The 21222-nt window shown below is 40.1% G+C and overlaps 1 protein-coding gene across 5 annotated transcripts in view; it reads right to left on the bottom strand.

Annotated features, from left to right (window-relative positions):
- Positions 1–21222, bottom strand: part of LOC139754618 (SPRY domain-containing SOCS box protein 3-like) — a 70654-nt gene that overhangs the window by 8474 nt on the left and 40958 nt on the right. For all 5 annotated transcript variants that reach the window (XM_071672082.1, XM_071672081.1, XM_071672078.1 and 2 more), the window contains exon 6: positions 9683–9920. In XM_071672082.1, the coding sequence (XP_071528183.1) occupies positions 9683–9920 (238 nt within the window). The remainder of the gene's footprint in view (positions 1–9682; positions 9921–21222) is intronic.

The raw sequence follows: 21222 nt of genomic DNA, 5'->3' as shown, positions 1-21222 counted from the left end.
CATGCACAGAATCAGACTGGGTCAGAACAACGTAGATTCAGAAGGGGTAGAGGCTAAGTGGATCAGGTATTTGCTTTGAAAACTGTATGTGCGAAATAGAAAGACAAAGATCACTATGTGGCAACTATGGATCTGGGTAAAGCAAATGATTAATAACATATCATATGCCTTCTGGAAGTTGTTACAGTATGTGGTGGGTAAGAAAAGATATTAGAAACAGAGAAGTTTTCATCAAAAGAATAAGGCATGTGTATGAGTAGGTAGAGAGGAGGGAGATTATTTCCAGGTGAAGGTGGGTCTGAGCAAAGGTGTGTAATATCACTCTGGCTGTTTCATTTTTTTATAGATAGGGTGGTGAGGGAGGTAAAGGCAAAAGTTTTGGAGAGGTACAGGTATGCTGTCTGCTGGGGCGAAGAAGCCTAAGAAGTCACTCAGTTGTTGTTTGCTGATGACATGGCACTGGTGACATATTCACTGAGAGATTGTAGAAGCTGGTGTCTGAGTTTGAGAGAGAGTGTGAAAGAAGAAAGATGAGAGTAAATGTGAATACAAGCAAGGTTATTAAGTTTAGCAGTGCAGAGAGACAGGCTAGCTAAGGTGTGAAGTTGAATGGAGAAAACTTGAAGGAAGTGAAATGTTTTAGAAATCTGGGAGTGAACATGCAAAGTGAAGAGAACCATACAAGCATAAGTGTCACTGAGTGGGTAAGAAAGCATTGAAGAATGTGTGAAAAAAGGAGTCACTATCTAAGAGGCTAAAAAGGTTATGTCTGAAGGTATTGTAGTCCCAGCCATGTTGTATGAATACAAGGCAAGGGCTACAGATGAGAATGTTTGGAAGAGGGTGAATGTGTTGGAAATGAAATGTTTGAGCACAATTTGTGATGTGAGGAGGACAGACTGAGTAGGTAAGAATAGGTTAAGAAATAGGAGTAGTAATAACAAGAGTATGGTCGAGAGCTGAAAAGCATGTGCTGAAACAGTTTGGACATATGAGGAGAACGAGTGAGGAGAGACTGACAAAGAGGATATATGTGTCAAAAAAGAAGGGGAAAAGATGGGGTAGATCAAACTGGACTTGGAGGGATGGAGTGAAAAGGATTTTAAGTGCTCAGGGTCTAAACATGCAGAGGAGTGAGAGGAACACTGGGGATAGAGTTACTTGGAGTGATGTGGTATAGAGGGGTCAACATACTAGACTAAACCAGGAGAAATCACAGAAAGGTCTGTGGGGCTTGGTTGTAGATATGGGGCTATGGTGTCAGTGCATTACACATGACAGAGAATAAATGTAAGTAAATGAAGCCTTTTTTGGTTTATTCCTGGCACTATCTTGCAAATGGGGTACACAATGAGCAAGAATGAAAGAAAGACCTATCTCTTTACCAAATGTCACTCCAACTTCCACTTTCTCGTTTATTCTACTTTTTCTTCTATTTCCTAATACAGAAATCAATATTCACAGTTTTCCTCTATTTGTTCTCATGTTATCGTATAACTATGCTTTACTGGAGCGAGGTAAATTGATTGAGTGGGTAATGAGGAAATGATGGACTGCAAGAACAGTGTGATTGAGAGAGCTCAACAGGATGTGCTGAAATGGATTGAACATGTGGACAGAATGAGAGAGGGAAGGTTGACAAAAAAGGATATATGTGTCAGGAGTGGAGGGAACAAAGAGAACGGGGAGACCAATGTGGAAATGAAAGGATGGACTGAAAAAGATTTTGAACTGGGGCCTGAACATGAGGGAGGGCAAAAGGTGTGCACGAAATGAAAAGAACTGGAATGAAGTGGTATACTGTGATCGACATGCTGTCGATGGACTGAGCCAAGACACGAGAAGCATTTAGGGTAAACCATGGAAAGGCCTGTGGGGTCTGGCTGTAGCAGGAAGCTGTGTTTCAGTGCATCACTCACAACAGCTACAGGATAGATGGGATTGGATGTGGCCTTTCTTTGTCTACTGGTGTTACCTCGCTGGTGTGGAAATTGACAATCAGGTATGAAAGAACATGAAAGCTATATATATCTGGGAGAGAGGAGAAAGAATTCTACCTCTGTATTCCTTGTATGTCATAGAAGGCAACCAAAGAGGGCAGGAGCTGGGGGCTAGAAACTCTATTTCAATTTCTAAGACAAAGCAGAAGAAGGAGCCAAACAGGGTGTACTCATCCTCCTTTAAGGCTGGGGTGTCTAAATGTGTGTGGATGTAATAAAGATGAAAAGAGAGTTGAAATGGGTAGTATGTTTGAGGAAAGAAACCAGAATGGTCTAGCTCTCAGTGAAACAAATAACAAGGGTAAAGGGAAAGAATGGTTTAAAAATGTCTTAGGAGTGAAGTCAGGGGTATGCGAAAGGACAAGAGATATGGAAGGAGTAACACTACTTCTGAAGCAGGAGTTTTTGGAGTGTGTGGAAGAGTGTATGTAACAAAGTGAATTCTAGACTAATGTGGGTAAAAATGAAAGTGGATGGTAAGAGTTTGGTGACTGTTGAAGTCAATGCACCTGGCCATCAGAAGAAAGATCATGAGGCAAGTGTTTTGGAATCAGCTGAGTGAGTAAGTCAGCAGTTTTGAAAGTAAGAGAGTGGGTATTAGTGATGAGTGATTTGAATGCAAAAGTAAGTAATGTGGCACTTGAGGGAACAACTAGGGGGGATGAAGTATGCAGTTATGAATGGATATGGTGAACAGCTAGTGGAATTGTACACTGAAAAAGAACAAGTGACTGGGAATACCTGGTTTAAACAAAGGGATTATACACAAGTATACATATGTGAGCAGGAAAATTAGTTAATGGGCATCACTGAATTACATAATGGGCATGTAAAAGAAAGACTTCTGAATGTAAATGTGATGAAAGGGGCAGCTGGTGGGATGTTTGATAACTATCTTGTAGAGATAAGGGTGATGATTTGCAGAGGTTTTAGACAAAGAAGAAACAATATAGGAGAAAAGAAAGTGATGAAAGCTAGTGAGTTTGGAAAAGGGACTTGTGTGAATAGACTGAATGTAGAATGGCAAAAGGTGAGAGTAAATAAACAAAAAGAAATAGGGAGGAATGGGAGTTATTTGTGTAGCAGTAATGGCATGTGCAAGAAATGCATGTGGCATGCAAAAGGTGGAAAGGGGGCAGATTAGAAAGGGAAGCAACTAAGGGGATGGGGAAGTACAGATGCTAGTTGAAAACAAAAGGGAGGTATTTGGACAGTACTTACAGGGAAACAGTCAAAATTATTGGGAATGTATAAGAGGAAGCAGCAGAAGGTCAAGAAGTAAGTTCAAGGGTTCAAAGAAGGCAAATGAGAGTTGGTGAACATGTATCAGTAAACTTTAAGAATAAGATGTGGGTAAAACTGAAAGTGAATGGTGAGAGATGGGTGATTATTGGTGCTTATGCACCTGGCCATGATGAAAATAAAAAGTTCATGAGGCAAGTGCTTTGGGAGAAGCTGAATGAATCAGCAGTTTTGGTATACTGGACTGGGTATGAGTGATGGGTGATTTAAATGCAAAGGTAAGTAGTTAATAATGTGCAAAAAAACAAGAAAACAAATGGGAAGTAATAACAGGCAGTGATCAAGGGAGGAGACTAAGCGAATATTCTGAAGGACTGCTGAATGTGTCTGATAATAGGGTGACTGATGTAGGGTGTTTGGGATGAGGTGGTATGTGAGGTGAATGAGTCATGAAGACTGGTGTGGTGAAGAGTGAAGAGGTGGTGAAAGCCTCCCCTGAGGTAGGGGAAAAAGAATTCTACCTCCGTATCCCCTACATATCGTAGAAGGCGACTAGAGGAGACGGGAACTGAGGGCTGGAAACCCTACCCTTGTATTTCAAATTCTAACAAAGGAAACTGAAGCCAGTTGAGGAGTGCTCAAGCTCTGTGGAAGATGAAAGCCGGCAAGGCAGGGGGTTTCAATGGTATTGCAGTGGAATTTATTAAAAAAGGGGGTGACTGTGTTGTTAACTGGTTGGTAAGGATATGCATACATAATGCCATTGCACAAGGCAAAGGGGATAAATGTGAGTGCTCAGATTACAGACGTATAAGTTTGTTGAGTATTCCTCTTCAATTATAAAGGAGGGTATTGATTGAGAAGGTGAAAGCATGTAAAGAGCATCAGATTGGGGAAGAGCAGTGTGGTTTCAGAAGTGGTAGAGGACGTGTGGATCAGGTATTTCCTTTAAAGTACGTATCTGAGAAATACTTAGAAAAACAGATGGATCTGTATGTAGCATTTATGGATCTGGAGAAGGCATATGATAGAGTTGATAGAGATGCTCTGTGGAAGGTATTAAGAATATATGGTGTGGGAGGCAAGTTGCTAGAAGCGGTGAAAAGTTTTTATCGAGGATTTAAGGCATGCGTACAAGTAGGAAGAGAGGAAAGTGATTGATTCTCAGTGAATGTCAGTTTGCAGCAGGGGTACGTGATGTCTCCACGGTTGTTTGATTTGTTTATGGATGGGACTCTTAGGGAGGTAAATGCAAGGGCTTTGGAGAGAGGGGCAAGTATGCAGTCTGTTGTGGATAAGAGGGCTTGGGAAGTGAGTCACTTGTTCGCTGATGATACAGCGCTGGTGGCTTATTCGGGTGAGAAACTGCAGAAGCTGGTGACTGAGTTTTTCAAAGTGTGTGAAAGAAGAAAGCTGAGAGTAAATGTGAATAACAGCAAGGTTATTAGGTACAGTAGGGTTGAGGGACAAGTCAATTGGGAGGTAAGACTGGATGGAGAAAAACTAGAGGAAGTGAAGTGTTTTACATATCTGGGAGTGGATTTGGCAGCGGATGGAACCATGGAAGCAGAAGTTAGTCACAGGATGGGGGAGGGGAGAAGTTCTGGGAGTGTTGAAAAATGTGTGGAAGGCGAAAACATTCTCTCGGAAAGCAATAATGGGTATATGCTTGAAGGAATAGTGGTTCCAACAATGTTATATGGTTGCGAGATAGAGTTGTGCAGAGGAGGGTGGATGTGTTGGAAATGAGATGTTTGAGGACAATATGTGGTGTGAGGTGGTTTGATAGAGTAAGTAATGAGAGAGTAAGAGAGATGTGTGGTAATAAAAAGAGTGTGGTTGAGAGAGCAGAAGAGGGTGTTATGAAATGGTTTGGTCACATGGAGAGAATGAGTGAGGAAAGACTGACAAAGAGGATATATGTGTCAGAGGATGAGGGAACGAGGAGAAGTGGGAGACCAAATGAAGGTGGAAGGATGGAGTGAAAAAGATTTTGAGCGATAAGGGTCCGAACATGCAGGAGGGTGAAAGGCGTGCAAGGAATAGAGTGAATTGGAACGATGTGGTATACCGGGGTCGACATGCTGTCAGTGGATTGAACCAAGGCATGTGAAGCGTCTGGGGTAAACCATAGAAAGTTTTATGGGGCTTGGATGTGGAAAGGGAGCTGTGGTTTCGGTGCATTATACATGAAAGCTTGAGACTTTTCCTAGTGCTACCTCACGCGCGTGAGGGGGGAGGGGGTTGTCATTTCATGTGTGGCGGGGTGGCGACGGGGATGAGTAAAGGAAGCAAGTATGAATTATGTACATGTGTATATATGCATATGTCTGTGTATGTATACATATATGTATACGTTGAAATGTATAAGTATGTATATGTGCGTGTGTGGACGTGTATGTATATACATGGGTATGTGAGTGGTTTTAGCCTTTCTTTAGTCTGTTTCCTCGTGCTACCTCGCTAACGCAGAAGACATTGCCAAAGTATAATTACATATATATTTTTTATTTATTTTGCTTTGTCGCTGTCTCCAGCGTTTGCGAGGTAGCGCAAGGAAACAGACGAAAGAAATGGCCTAACCCACCCCCATACACATATATATACATACACGTCCACACGCAAATATACATACCCATACATCTCAATGTACACGTATATATACACACACAGACACATACATATATACACAGGCACACAATTCACACTGTCTGCCTTTATTCATTCCCATCGCCACCTCGCCACACATGGAATAACATCCCCCTCCCCCCTCATGTGTGCGAGGTAGCGCTACGAAAGGACAATAAAGGCCCCATTCGTTCACACTCAGTCTCTAGCTGTCATGCAATAATGCCCGAAACCACAGCTCCCTTTCCACATCCAGGCCCCACAGAACTTTTCATGGTTTACCCCAGACGCTTCACATGCCCTGATTCAATCCATTGACAGCACGTCGACCCCGGTATACCACATCAATCCAATTCACTCTATTCCTTGCCCGCCTTTCATCCTCCTGAATGTTCAGGCCCCGATCACTCAAAGTCTTTTTCACTCCATCTTTCCACCTCCAATTTGGCCTCCCACTTCTCCTCGTTCCCTCCACCTCCGACACATAAATCCTCTTGGTCAATCTTTCCTCACTCATTCCCCCCATGTGCCCAAACCATTTCAAAACACCCTCTTCTGCTCTCTCAACCACGCTCTTTTTATTTCCACACATCTCTCTTACCCTTACATTACTTACACGATCAAACCACCTCACACCACAAATTGTCCTCAAACATCTCATATCCAGCACATCCACCCTCCTGTGCACAACTCTATCCATAGCCCACGCATCGCAACCATACAACATTGTTGGATCCACTATTCCTTCAAACATACCCATTTTTGCTTTCGGAGATAATGTTCTCGACTTCCACACATTCTTCAAGGCTCCCAGGATTTTCGCCCCCTCCCCCACCCTATGATTCACTTCCGCTTCCACGGTTCCATCCGCTGCCAGATCCACTCCCAGATATCTAAAACACTTTACTTCCTTCAGTTCTTCTCCATTCAAACTTACCTCCCAATTGACTTGACCCTCAACCCTACTGGACCTAATAACCTTGCTCTTATTGACATTTACTCTTAACTTTCTTCTTTCACACACTTTACCAAACTCAGTCACCAGCTTCTGCAGTTTCTCACATGACTCAGCCACCAGCGCTGTATCATCAGCGAACAACAACTGACTCACTTCTCAAGCTCTCTCATCCCCAACAGACTGCATACTTGCCCCTCTTTCCAAAACTCTTGCATTCACCTCCCTAACAACCCCATCCATAAACAAATTAAATAACCATGGAGACATCACACACCCCTGCTGCAAACCTACATTCACTGAGAACCAATCGCTTTCCTCTCTTCCTACACGTACAAAGGCCTTACATCCTCGATAAAAACTTTTCACTGCTTCTAACAACTTGCCTCCCACACCATATATTCTTAGTACCTTCCACAGAGCATCTCTATCAACTCTATCATATGCCTTCTCCAGATCCATAAATGCTACATACAAATCCATTTGCTTTTCTAAGTATTTCTCACATACATTCTTCAAAGCAAACACCTGATCCACACATACTCTACCACTTCTGAAACCACACTGCTCTTCCCCAATCTGATGCTCTGTACATGCCTTCATCCTCTCAATCAATACCCTTCCACATAGTTTCCCAGGAATACTCAACAAACTTATACCTTTGTAATTTGAGCACTCACTCTTATCCCCTTTGCCTTTGTACAATGGCACTATGCATGCATTCCGCCAATCCTCAGGCATTTTACCATGAGCCATACATACATTAAATATCATTATTACTATCATCATCATCATTATTTTCCAAGAGCCACGCAATGAGTACCATTGGTCTAGGGGAAAGCATTACGATATATTTTCCAAAATCATTTGAAATATAAAAGTGTTTCATTATGTTACCTTACAGCTTTAAAAAAAAGCTTTTTTGGGCAAAAAAATTTTTTTTAGAGGGTAGTGGATTTACTTGATATCTCAGTATAAGGACTATTTTCATTCTGAATACAAATCTAGGGTTGAAATATCACTTGAGGGTCATCAAGGCCTGTAATTAACCAATAAATCAAAGATCATGTTCTTATTTGTTTCATATTCACTGGGTGTCTGCGAGCTATGGGAAGCATTACAAGATATTTTTCATGATTATTTCAAGTACAGAAGCATTTTATTACATTCTATTACAGTTTTAAAAGGAAAAGTTTTTGGGTTAAAAACATCCTAAACTAATTATTTGCAATTTTTGTAGTTTTAGGAAGGTAATACATTTGCTTGAAAACCTCAGTAATATGACTATCTTTTGTGCTGAAAATGAATCTGGGGGTTGAAATACTGTTCTGAGGTCATTAAGGTCTATAATTAATGAATACATTTTAAACCCACAACTTGCTAGCTGCAGGACACAAGAAACATACACTGCAGTACTGTCAGTGACTGATTAGTTATTCATAACGTGATGATGCATTGAAATGGAAAAGATAATACAAACAATTATGTGGGCAAATCAAAACTCAAGCAAAATAGTACAACAGGAAAAAATATCATATGAAGTGATTAGAAATGCTTAGATACCCTTCAAGTGATACAAAAATCTGAGAATATTTTGACGACTCCTGGTCAGTTTACTGTTGGTGAAACAATATGGTGAATATGTCTTAATATATACCAAATGATGAACAAGATGATGGAAATAGTGCTGCATATATCAAGTGGTGAAAGACTGAAAATACTGCAATATATAAAATTTCGATGAAGAATATGTATACTCTCATCACAGACCAACCTTCATTTGGAACCACTCACTCTCCACTCTATATCTTCAATTTGTTGCCAAGCATAGATTATCATCTTTTCAGGCTATATAGTTTCATGTTAATCCACATGTTCCAACCCCTCGATTTTGCTCACGAAATGCTTCAGAGTTCTCCTTATCATATTTATTTCTAATTGCTTTATGGGTATGAGAGTGAGTGGGGGAACAAGCTTAGCGTACGTAAACATGACATGGCTAGAGATTTAGACTGAGGGTAAATACATTTTTAAAGCTATGTATGGCCATAAGAACTTGAGAAATATCAGAGAATGGATAAGACCTATTTTTAGAATGTTACTACATTTCCTCACAATCACATATTCTTTTGCCATCTTAAGTGGTTACAGCTCCTTAAATAAGCAAAATAATGTGCCTCTGGGGACTGTTTCCCTTCTTTGGAAGAAATACCTCTAGGACAGACTTAAGTAAAACTAGCGGCTGTTTAACTGTTTCATGTGATGATTCAGCATGGGAGATACTGGAGGATTTCCCATTCAGACAGCTTTGATTTTTTCAGATGTCTTTCAGCAGAAATCATCTGAAACATTAACTTCATCACATATTTATGCAAGTAAGCTTTGGGTCTGATCCCTGGTACTTTCATGTGGCACAGAGATGAATTAATCTTAAGGGCCTCCGTGATGTAGTGATTAGCATTATTGACCATGAATCAGTATGGGCCCACCCAGGGTCAGGCCAGTGTGTGCTTGAATCCTTGTCATGGCAGTCAGCCTACATCCAACCAAAGTGTTCTTCCTCTCAGGGCTGGTTGATGAAAAGGTACCCAGCTTAAGCTGGGATATGTATGTGCATCTCTATACACACACAGAGTAGATATGGTATATACACACAAAGTTAAGAGATTAGGCAATATGAGTGTAAAACTCTCAACCTATAATGCATTAAGAGTAATTACACTACATATCTGTTCACACTGCAAATTCATTTCCACTCTTCACCAGTTAACCTCTCCATTCATATCTAATTTTATATTTTCATATTAACTCCTGCTTTCCTAACTTACCTACAACATATAATTCTGCCAATACTTACTTATCCAGAGACAAAGCACCACACCACAGTAGAGATGAATCATCAGGTAACTTTGGCATTCTCTGTCCCAACAAAGGAGAGCGGGATTTACATCGGGCAATCATATATGACACAAAAGACATTAATTGTAGTGAGGGCTGAGAAATGTATGCAGACACCAACCGCAGTTCACACCGCCGTGCCACACCAACAACAGGATAAAGACTGACATTGCGTGGGAGTTTCTTGTACTGAAATCCTGGAAAGTGAACAAATACCAGCTTATCTTTGTTTCTACAAAGGCTTAACACAAGGGAATGAAATAACAAGTAACACAGAATTAAGGATGTTATAGAATATGCAGCTGTAGATAAATATGGAGAGTAAATGAGAATATAAATATAGCAGTAATGTGCACTGAGAAACTGAAAAAGTCAATGAAAAGACAATAGCAGATATGACCTAAGTATGAAGTATTTGGTTATCAAGTATATACTGGAAAAAAACTAAAGATATGTGGAAATTTGTCGAAACAAAACAATATGTAATGTAATCAGCAAATTAATGATTATTTTAAAAAAATGAGTTTCGAAGAATTTTCAAATTCTCTTCCGAACAGTGTCATGCAAGCTAAGAGAGAATCTCCATGATCTCCATGGGTTAAAATCCTCTAATCCTCTATCTTTCATTAAGGTCTATGCTCACCCATAGATACTGACCTAAGTAGCATTAGTAACCATAGGTCACTTTTTGTACATTTCCTTCCAAGAACCAGTTACCACCTGGTGATGAAGTCATTGTCCTGCTGGCTGCCAGGCTACACCATGCTGATCATCTCATAATTCTTTGGAACATGGTGACTAATGTCAGTTTAGACAAAGTTTTCCTATCAAAAAGGGGAAGGTAGGGTGGGAAACAATAAGAAACTTTGCCCCAGGGTTTGACTGTTTCACAAGTTATAAGAACAAGACAACAGGGAGGTGGAGGGTTAGAGAAAAATTCTTAACCAAGAGAAATGACCATGAACACACCAAAAGGTTAACCTGTGACACATTAGCAATCCTTTGCCTTCAAAAGGTAAGCCCGATGCTCAAAAGGCTGAACCCTCAGTACCAGGTGTTGGTAAAAGTGTTGGGATGTTACTGACCTATTGACCTCTGTAAAACTCCTCTAGGAAAAGCTTCTTCTGAAAGGCTAGCATAAAATACCTTTCAGACATCATAACTCTAACACCAATAAACAAAGGAGGATCCAAATTACTTCCAAAACAATACAAACCAGCTAGCCTAATTTTGCACATAAAGTATTTGAGAGAGTAACACAAAGCATATAATGGTACATCTAATTTCACATATATTCATAAATGAAGGACAGCATGGCTTTGTCCATAGTAAAAGCAAGCATATAAAACAGCTAGCTCATTATGACATGTATGAAAAGCTGATGGATGGAAAAAGGATGGACACTAGTTTTCTTGATTCTGTAAAAGCATTTGAAGTAAACTATAGTGTGTTAGTAAATGAAAGTGGCAAGTCAAAATATACAAGGAAAAATAGGATAACGGATCAAAGAGTTTTCAACCAATAGAAAATTAGAAGTATTTGCAAATGGTTACATATCTGAGGAAGATGTAGTCTGGGATACTGTAAAGTAAAGTTCTGGTCACAGCATTGTCTGTAAGGAAATGAGAAAAAGTGTAATACGGTGTTTTGCAGATGTCATGAGAGCGTGTAAAGAAAATTAGTGAGTGTAAGATCAAGACAAATTCTGAGGACACCTGGATAATATCCACAAATAGGGCAGATGATAAAAGTTGTGCAATTGAATGAAGAGATATTTGAACATATCAGTCACGGAACAGCTAATGCTAACACACTGCCTGCATACAGAGTCCTTACACAAAAAGAAATAAATAAAGTGAAGCAAACATCACACATTTGGAAATAATGTAAATGAAAAACTTGGCTTTTATGAAACTGTTGAAAAAGTGCTTCATGCCAAATAAGAGTAGAATGGTATTGGGAACAGTTGTAACAAGAGGCTGACAAAAATAGATGAAAATTTTAAATGTATATGCATATAAGCAGTAAACTTGAATACTGTAATGTCATATGGTTATTAGTAAGGCATAGTGAATTAAATAAGAGAAAGAGAATACAGAAACATTTCATAAGTAAATCAAATGGGTTGGAACACATAAACTACATGAACAATTAAAAGATCTAGAACATTAAAGTCTTGAACATCGAAGGAAGATGCAAGGGATAGACAGAATTGGAATGATGTGGTTTACAAGGGACAATCTGCAAATAAAATGCACTAAACTAGTGGACATGAAAAGACTGGTGGAAGCCATGGAAAGGCCTGTTGGGCCTGGTTTTATATACGGTAGTCTGGTTTTGGTGCATTATACAAGACCGCTAAAGAGTGGATGTGAGCAAAGGAGGCCAACTCTTTGTTGCTACCTCACTAATGTGGGAAATGGCAAACATATATGAAAATAGAATACAAAAGGTAATCAGCAACTTTCATGTGAGAAGTTGAAAGCACAGTTTTTGGTGGCAGTTGTCTGGTGTGATGCTGGAGGAGAGGTACGTGAAGGAATAAGTAAACCATATTCATTTATTCTGACCTCTCTGATAGGCTGTAATTGTGGAAAATTTCATTATTTGCATTCTTTTATTTTTCTAATTATTTACACTCTTCATTTTTTCTACAACATTGAATAAAAAAGTATGTTAACTGTGTTTCATTGTGCAGTGTCTTTGACAAAACAGATAAGGAGCCACCTGAGAAGGTCCAGAAAGAGGAAGAAGGTGTGGGGTGGACCGATGATGCAGACATCATTCAGGTTGAAGATCTGGCATTGGTATTGGAGGGTAAATGGGGATCATTGATTAATTCTTAACTTCTTTCACTTTTTACAAGTCTTGTAAAGTATTTCATTTTCACTCAAACATACTAATCAAATAAACTTAACATTTATTTTCAGATGCTTCCACATCATGAACCTAGTGGCCACCTCCAGTGCTGACAAGGCCTTGAAGGACTCGCCATGCTGCAGGAAGATGTACCAGATTGCTTTTGGTTAAGGAGCTGTGAAGCAAGCAGGCAAGAAGTTCACAAGCCTCAGACACCATCAAGGCCGAGATAGGGATGCTGCTGACTGTCTCCACCATTATGAGATGGAACTCCATCTACGATGGAAAGTCTCATCTGGTCAACGTCTTCCGAGACAGGGAAAAGCTTCACTGACTAAACCAGGTGTGCAACATTCTTGGGGTACCTTCGTTCTTGTCTAGTGAGTAATCTTTTACTTTTCTTTTTCATTTTACTTTTCTTTTTCAAAAGATATAAAAGAAGGCAAGCAAGTATGAATAATGTACATTTGTATATATGTCCATGTCTATGTGTATGTATATGTATGTATATATTGATATGTTGATGGATTTGTATGTAGCATTCATGGATCTGGAGAAGGCATATGATAAGAGTTGAGAAAGATGCTCCGTGGAAGGTATTAAGAGTATATGGTGTGGGAGGTAAGTTGCTAGAAGCAGTGAAAGTTTTTATCAAGGATGTAAGGCGTGTGGACAAGTAGGAAGAGAGGAGAGTGACTGGTTCTCAGTGAATGTCGGTTTCCAGTAGGTATGTGTGATGTCTCCATGGTTGTTTAATTTGTTTATGGATGGGGTTGTTAGGAAGGTGAATTAGGAAGGTGAATGCAAGAGTTTTGGAGAGAGGGGCAAGTATGCAGTCTGTTGTGGATGAGAGGGCTTAGGAAGTGAGTCAGTTGTTCGCTGATGATACAGCGATGGTGGCTGATTTGGGTGAGAAACTGCATAAGTTGGTGACTGAGTTTGGCAAAGTGTGTGAAAGAAGAAAGTCGAGAGTAAATGTGAATAAGAGCAGGGTTAATAGGTTCAGTAGGGTTGAGGGACAAGGAAACTGGGACGTAAGTTTGGAAGTGAAGTGTTTTAAATATCTGGGAGTGGATTTGGCAGTGGATGGAACCATGGAAGCAGAAGTGAGTCACAGGGTGGGGGAGGGGGCAAAGGTTCTGGAAGTGTTGAAGAATGTGTGAAAGGCGAGAACATTTAAAGGAATAGTGGTTTCAACAATGTTATATGGTTGCGAGGCGTGGGCTATAGTTAGGGTTGTGCGAAGGAGGGTGGATGTGTTGGAAATGAAATTTTTGAGGACAATATGTGGTGTGAGTTTGACTAAGTAATGAAAGGGTAAGAGAGATGTCTGGTAATAAAAAGAGTGTGGTTGAGAGAGCAGAAGAGGCTGTATTAAAATGGTTTGGTCACATGGAGAGAATGAGTGAGGAAAGATTGACAAAGAGGATATAATTGTCAGAGGTGGAGGGAACAAGGAGAAGTGGGAGACCAAATTGGAGGTGGAAGGATGGAGTGAAAAAGATTTTGAGCGATCGGGGCCTGAACATACAGGAGAGTGAAAGGCCTGCAAGGAATAGAGTGAATTGGAACAATGTGGTATACCGGGGTCGACGTGCTGTCAATGGATTGAACCAGGGCATGTGAAGCATCTGGGGTAAACCATGGAAAGTTTTGTGGGGCCTGGATGTGGAAAGGAAGCCGTGGTTTCGGTGCATTACACATGACAGTTAGAGACTGAGTGTGAACAAATGTGGCCTTTGTTGTCTTTTCCTAGTGCTACCTCACATGCATGTGGGGGGAGAGGGGTGTCATTTCATGTGTGGAAGGGTGGTGGCGGGAATGGATGAAAGCAGCATGTATGAATATGTACATGTGTATATATGTATATGTCTGTGTATGTATATGTATGTATATGCTGAAATGTATAGATATGTATATGTGCGTGTGTGGGTGTTTATGTATATACATGTGTATGTGGGTGGGTTGGGCCATTATTTCATTTGTTTCCTTGCGCTACCTCACTTAACGCAGGAGACAGCGACAAAGTAAAAAAACAAAAAACAAAAATGCTGATAAGTATATGTGCGAGCATGGGCATTTATGTATATATATCTGTGTACATGAGTGAATGAGCCATTCTTCATCTGTTTCCTGAAGCTACCTTGCTGATGTGGGAAACAGCAATTAATTATAATGATATAAAAATATGGGAGGGTATTGATTGAGAGGGTGAAGGCATGTACAGAGCATCAGATTGGGGAAGAGCAGTGTGGTTTCAGAAGTGGCAGAGGATGTGTGGATCAGGTGTTTGCTTTGAAGAATGTATGTGAGAAATACTTAGAAAAGCAAATGGATTCGTATGTAGCATTTATGGATCTGGAGAAGGCATATGATAGAGTTGATACAGATGCTCTGTGGAAGGTATTAAGAATATATGGTGTGGAAGGCAAGTTGTTAGAAGCAGTGAAAAGTTTTTATCGAGGATGTAAGGCATGTGTACGGGTAGGAAGAGTGGGAAGTGATTGGTTCTCAGTGAATGTAGGTTTGCGACAGGGGTGTGTGATGTCTCCATGGTTGTTTAATTTGTTTATGGATGGGGTTGTTAGGGAGGTGAATGCAAGAGTTTTGGAAAGAGGGGCAAGTATGAAGTCTGTTGTGGATGAGAGAGCTTGGGAAGTGAGTCAGTTGTTGTTCGCTGATGATACAGCACTGGTGGCTGATTCATGTGAGAAACTGCAGAAGCTGGTGACTGAGTTTGGTAAAGTGTGTGAAAGAAGAAAGTTAAGAGTAAATGTGAATAAGAGCAAGGTTATTAGGTACAGTAGGGTTGAGGGTCAAGTCAATTGGGAGGTAAGTTGGAATGGAGAAAAACTGGAGGAAGTAAAGTGTTTTAGATATCTGGGAGTGGATCTGGCAGCGGATGGAACCATGGAAGCGGAAGTCGATCATAGGGTAGGGGAGGGGGCGAAAATCCTGGGAACCTTGAAGAATGTGTGGAAGTCGAGAACATTATCTCGGAAAGCAAAAATGGGTATGTTTGAAGGAATAGTGGTTCCAACAATGTTGTATGGTTGCGAGGCATGGGCTATGGATAGAGTTGTGCGCAGGAGGGTGGATGTGCTGGAAATGAGATGTTTGAGGACAATGTGTGGTGTGAGGTGGTTTGATCAAGTAAGTAACGTAAGGGTAAGAGAGATGTGTGGAAATAAAAAGAGCGTGGTTGAGAGAGCAGAAGAGGGTGTTTTGAAATGGTTTGGGCATATGGAGAGAATGAGTGAGGAAAGATTGACCAAGAGGTTATATGTGTCAGAGGTGGAGGGAACGAGGAGAAGTGGGAGACCAAATTGGAGGTGGAAAGATGGAGTGAAAAAGATTTTGTGTGATCGGGGCCTGAACATGCAGGAGGGTGAAAGGAGGGCTAGGAATAGAGTGAATTGGATCGATGTGGTATACCGGGGTTGAAGTGCTGTCAGTGGATTGAATCAGGGCATGTGAAGCATCTGGGGTAAACCATGGAAAGCTGTGTAGGTATGTATATTTGCGTGTGTGGACTTGTATGTATATACATGTGTATGGGGGTGGGTTGGGCCATTTCTTTCATCTGTTTCCTTGCGCTACCTCGCAAATATGGGAGACAGCAACAAAGCAAAAAAAAAAAAAAAAGTAAATAAAAAAATAAAAAATAAATGTTAAAACTTAAAAGTAAAAAAATACAATATAAAAATGAAAAAATTAAGTACAGGACTAAAATATTCAGTTTTTCAGCTGAGTATCTTGAGGTGATACAACTGGTCTATAATGCACTGGATATCATGCAAAGGTAGGACAAAGCCTACATGGGGGCACTTATGCCCATCTTGGCCATCTCTCAAAAAGTTTTGAAGGAGCTGAAGGAAAGCACCAATGACAAGATGTGTCAGCCACTAGTAGTTGCTGTCTGGAATGGCATCAAAAGCAGATTTAGTCCCCTTTCTAAGAACAAGGACTTCCTCCTGGCAACTACACTACACCCTCAGTTCAAATTGGGATGGATGAGACTGTTGGAGACGTCATGTATGACATCAAGGAGATTACAGCCAACATGAAGAAGCTGATGGTGATTATGGTGGAGAAGATTCTGAGGCCCGTGAAACCCTTCATCATCAACAAATACTCGTTCCTCAGCCTAGCACTGAAGGACCTGTTCATAAAGTTTAATACAACTATCCCTTTCAGTGCTGCCATAGAGCAGTTCTTCTCTTTGGGGAAAGACATCCTTCAGCCGTAAAGATCAGGGCTCAATGACAGTCATTTTGAAATGCTGGTTTTCTTGAAGAGAAAATGAAGTACTAAAGTACTATTGTAATTACTTGTATTAAATGTCATTAATTGTTCCTTTCTTTGGGAAGGACCATGACTGGGACCGTTGATCCATTTTGAGTCAAGGACCAGCATTGGGACACAGCACTGGTGGTATTTTTGACTGAGAAAGTGCAAGTTGGTGTCTGAATTTGGGAGGGTCTGTTGAAGGAGAGTCAAGAGTAAATGTGAATAAATGCAAGGTTATTGGGTTTAGCAGAGAGAGAGAAAAAACTGAGATGTGAGTTTAAGTGGAAAAATATTGGAGGGAATGGGTTTTTTAGATATCTGACAGTGGACATAGCATGAAATGGAGCCATGGAAGCTGAGGTGAGCCACTGGGCGGGGTGGGAGGGGGGTGGGTGGGTGGGTGGGTGGGTGGGTGGGTGGGTGGGTGTGGTGGTGGTGGTGGTGGGGTTAGGTTCTAAGAGAACTGAGGAATGTGTGGAAATAGAGGTCACAATCTGGGTGGGTGAAAATGGGTATGTCTGAAGGAAAAGTACTTCCAATAAAGGTGTATGGATGCAAAGCATGAGTAACATGAAGAAGAAAATGAACAGAGGAAGGGGTATGTGTTGGAAACAAAATGTTTGAGAACAACATGTGGTGTGAAGAGAGTTGATCGAGTAAGTAATATGGTAAGAAAGAGGTGTGGTAATAAGAAGAATATGGTTGAAAGGATGGAAGTGGGTGTGCTGAAATGGTTTGGACACATGGAGAAAATGAGTGAGGAAAGGATGACAAGGAGGGTATATAGATGTCAGAATTGGAGTGGTCATGGAGATGGGAGACCAAACTGGAGATGGAAGGATGGAGTGAAAAAGATTTTGAGTGCAAGGGGCCTGAACATGCAGAAGTATGAAAGGTGTGAATGGAATAGAGTAAATTGGAGTAATGTGATACACAAGGGGTGGTGTGCTGTCAGTGAAGTGAACCACGTTGTAGGAAGCAGCATGGATACACCATAAAGGTCTGCAGGGGCCTAGTTGTGAACAGGAGGCCTCTGGTTTTGGTGCATTAAACAAGACAGCTAGAGAATATGAATGTAAATGAATAGGGTCTTTTCTTCATTTGTTCTTGATGCTACCCTGCTAACATGAGAAACACTGCTCGATTTGGCAAACATCAACACAGCCAAAACATCTGCTTTCAACTTAATTTCTGAACTGCCTGATTCATTTTATGCAGTACATTATATCCTTTTGTTAACTAACAATTACTGAATCATCAAAGAAAAATGTTACATATGTTTATACATAAAACATTAGAAATGTTTCCGAAAAAATTTGAATCTTTCTTTTCTTTTATCTATACTGAAAACAAAATTATTTTGCAAAACATTAATATATTCTACATAATATCATATAGTGTATATCATGTTACATAATATATCTCTGAACATCCCTGGGGACAGGGAAAAAAGAATACTTCCCAAGTATTCCCTGCATGTTGTACAAGGTGATTAAAAGGAGTTGGAAATCCTCCCCTCCAGCTTTACTTTTCCAAAAGAAGAAACAGAGATGGGGCCCAAGTGAAAATTTTTCCCTCTGAGGCTCAGCCATCTGTTCTTGATGCTACCTTGCTAATACAGGAAATGGTGAATACGTATTAAAAAAAAAAGGGACCATTTTGCAGTTTTTGTGGAGGTAAGGATCAGGTAGTGGTGGGGGCAAGGCAAAAGGAAGAATGAAGTGGTAAAAGTGTTGGCAAGTGAGATGAGAAATCTGAAAGAATGCAAGGAATACTATGAAAGAAAGGCGACAGAAAGTTTTGATGAAAGTGTAGTGAATGGAGGGATGCGGCGAAGTGCAAATGAGTTGTATAAAATGTTTAGAGAAAGACTGTTATAAGTTGTACAATTAGCTGTTGGATACAAGGTTGTGAGATATAAGAATAAAAGTGAAAATGCATAGTAAAGGGATGAGATTAAAAATGTTGTGGAAGAGAAGAAAAAGAAATATGGAAGACTGCTTGAAAATCCCCAATGGAAGTTCAGCAAGGAAGAAGGGAAAAATATAGGACGTGTAAGTGTAATATTAGTTTAAGCAACTGATGGAAGAAAGCAAAGAAAGACTAGATGAAGATTTTGAAGAAAGACAAGTGAAAAGTTTAAGGAAAATAAGAAATTGTATGGGAGGGAGGTGAAAAAGGTGGACATAAGATTGGAAATGTAAATGAGAGAAGTAAGGAGGGGAAGTTGTTAAACCAAAAAGGGACCCAATGACTCTTCCATCCTATACTGCTCCTCCCTTATGAAAAGATGGAAAGAGTACTTTGAAGAACTAATGATTGTGGGAGAAGGTGAGGCAGCAACTGTTACATGCAAGGCTATGGACAATGGAAAGGAAAGGATACAAGTGCAGGGACATATAGCTAAAAGTGAGGTAAAAGGAGTAGTAATGAGGTTGGTAGAAAAGCCACCTGGAGTGAATGAGATTATGGCTGAAACATTTAAGTGTGGCTGAAATGTTGAAGCATGGCAGAGAAAGTGTGAGAGTAGATGCATTTGATAGTTTAGCATAGAAGCAGAAGGGTGTGCTTGAGGATTGGGTGAAAGCTATTGTTGTTTCTTTATTCAAGAGGAAAGGTTCAAAGGATGTATGTAGCAATTGTAGGGTAATAAGTCTGTTTAGTATACCTAGAAAAGTGTATGGATGAGAGTTGATTGAATGCACAATAAGTGAAGGGCAATTGGTTCTAGGAAAGGTAGGGGATATATGGATCAGATTTTTGTGGCAAATATGACTGCAGAAAAGTATCTCACAAAAGTAAGAGGCAGTTTGCAGCTTTTATGGATCTGTAGAAAGTATAAGACATGAACCTTGTAGAATGCTTCATGGTATGTGTTAAGGATGGATGAGGTTAGGGTACAACTGCTGGATGGTGTGAAAGCCTTCTACATGGAGCAAATGCATGTTTAAGAGCGGATGGAGAGCTGAACAAAAGTTTCAGTTTACATGTGGGTGTAAGGCAGGGCTGTGTGATGTCACCATGGCTTTTTAACATATATATTGATGGTGTGAGAAGAGAAATGAAAGCAAAACAAGGGAAATGGGGTGAAGAGATGGAGCATGGTGGAGAGATATGGGACTTGTGACAAGCATGCTTGTGGGTGATACTGTGTTGTTTGCTGAGAGTGACAAAGAATTGCAAAAGGTTGTGTGTTTTGTGATGTACATAAGCTTACCAATTAAAGGAAAATGCAATTAAAGTCATGGTGTTTGAAAGCAATAACATCAAAGTATAGATTTTGTAAAGCCCTAGAGTGAGAAAAGGTGTACTAAACTGTTATACATAAATATGGGGGAGAAAGGTCGGAAGAGGTGACAGAATATGTCTTTGGGAACTATCTTGGGTAAGTTTAGTGATACATAAGAGAGATAAAGTACACAGCAGTACAGGGTTGAAGTTTTACTGGGTCCCTTAATAGAATAATGAAGGGGAGAGATATAAGTATGGGAGTGAAGAAAGGATTACGGAACAGCATTATCCTCTTAAGTCTGATCTATGCAGCCAAAGCATGGACATGGAATGTGCTACAGATGTCAAGAATCCAGGCTGTGAAAATGAGGTATGTGGTATGACTAGATGGAATGAAAAAAGAAACATGGGGTGTATGAAATACATGGTATGGTAGGAAATGCAAAGGAAATGAATTGTGGAGTGATCAAGTGGATGAAACATAATACCTGGAGATGGTTTGGGCATGTGGAAAGAATGTAAGTCAGGAAGCTTACAATGAGAGTGTATGATAGTAAAATTAAAAGAGTTGGCATGTGAATAAGACCATTCGTGACACGGGGAAATAGAACAGAAGAATACTGGAGGGAGAGATATGGTGAAAGAATGCATGGAATCGTGTACGTGAAAGAGGCATATATGGACGAGTGGAGACTTTTGAGCTCCCTTGACGGGAGCTCACGGAGGGAATAGGAATCATAGATAGATACAGTGATAAAATATCACACCATAAGAATTTGGGTTGTATCACCAGCATATGAGATGTTAGAAAAACGAGTGCTGGCGTTTTCATCACCACGGTGTTTTCATCACCACTCACTTTGACAACTAACACTATATTACAACATAAAAATTTGGGTTGCATGACCAGTATAAGCAGTGGAGAAATAAAAATGTGCTATTTACATCACCAAAACACAACTAAAAAATTTGCTTACAGTCACTATCATGGGACTGACTGATTAGTTATATATGAATTATCATTTCTGATAACTAAAAATGTGATGAATACCACATTAATGAGAAAAGAACATGACATATGTTCATCAGTAAAGTAGCAGAGGTTTCCAGAACAAAAAT

This window comes from Panulirus ornatus, chromosome 17 (assembly GCF_036320965.1).
Source record: "Panulirus ornatus isolate Po-2019 chromosome 17, ASM3632096v1, whole genome shotgun sequence".
Lineage (NCBI taxonomy): Eukaryota > Metazoa > Arthropoda > Malacostraca > Decapoda > Palinuridae > Panulirus > Panulirus ornatus.
The sequence above is the reverse complement of the archived record's forward strand: the minus strand, read 5'-3'. Positions and strand labels throughout refer to the sequence as shown.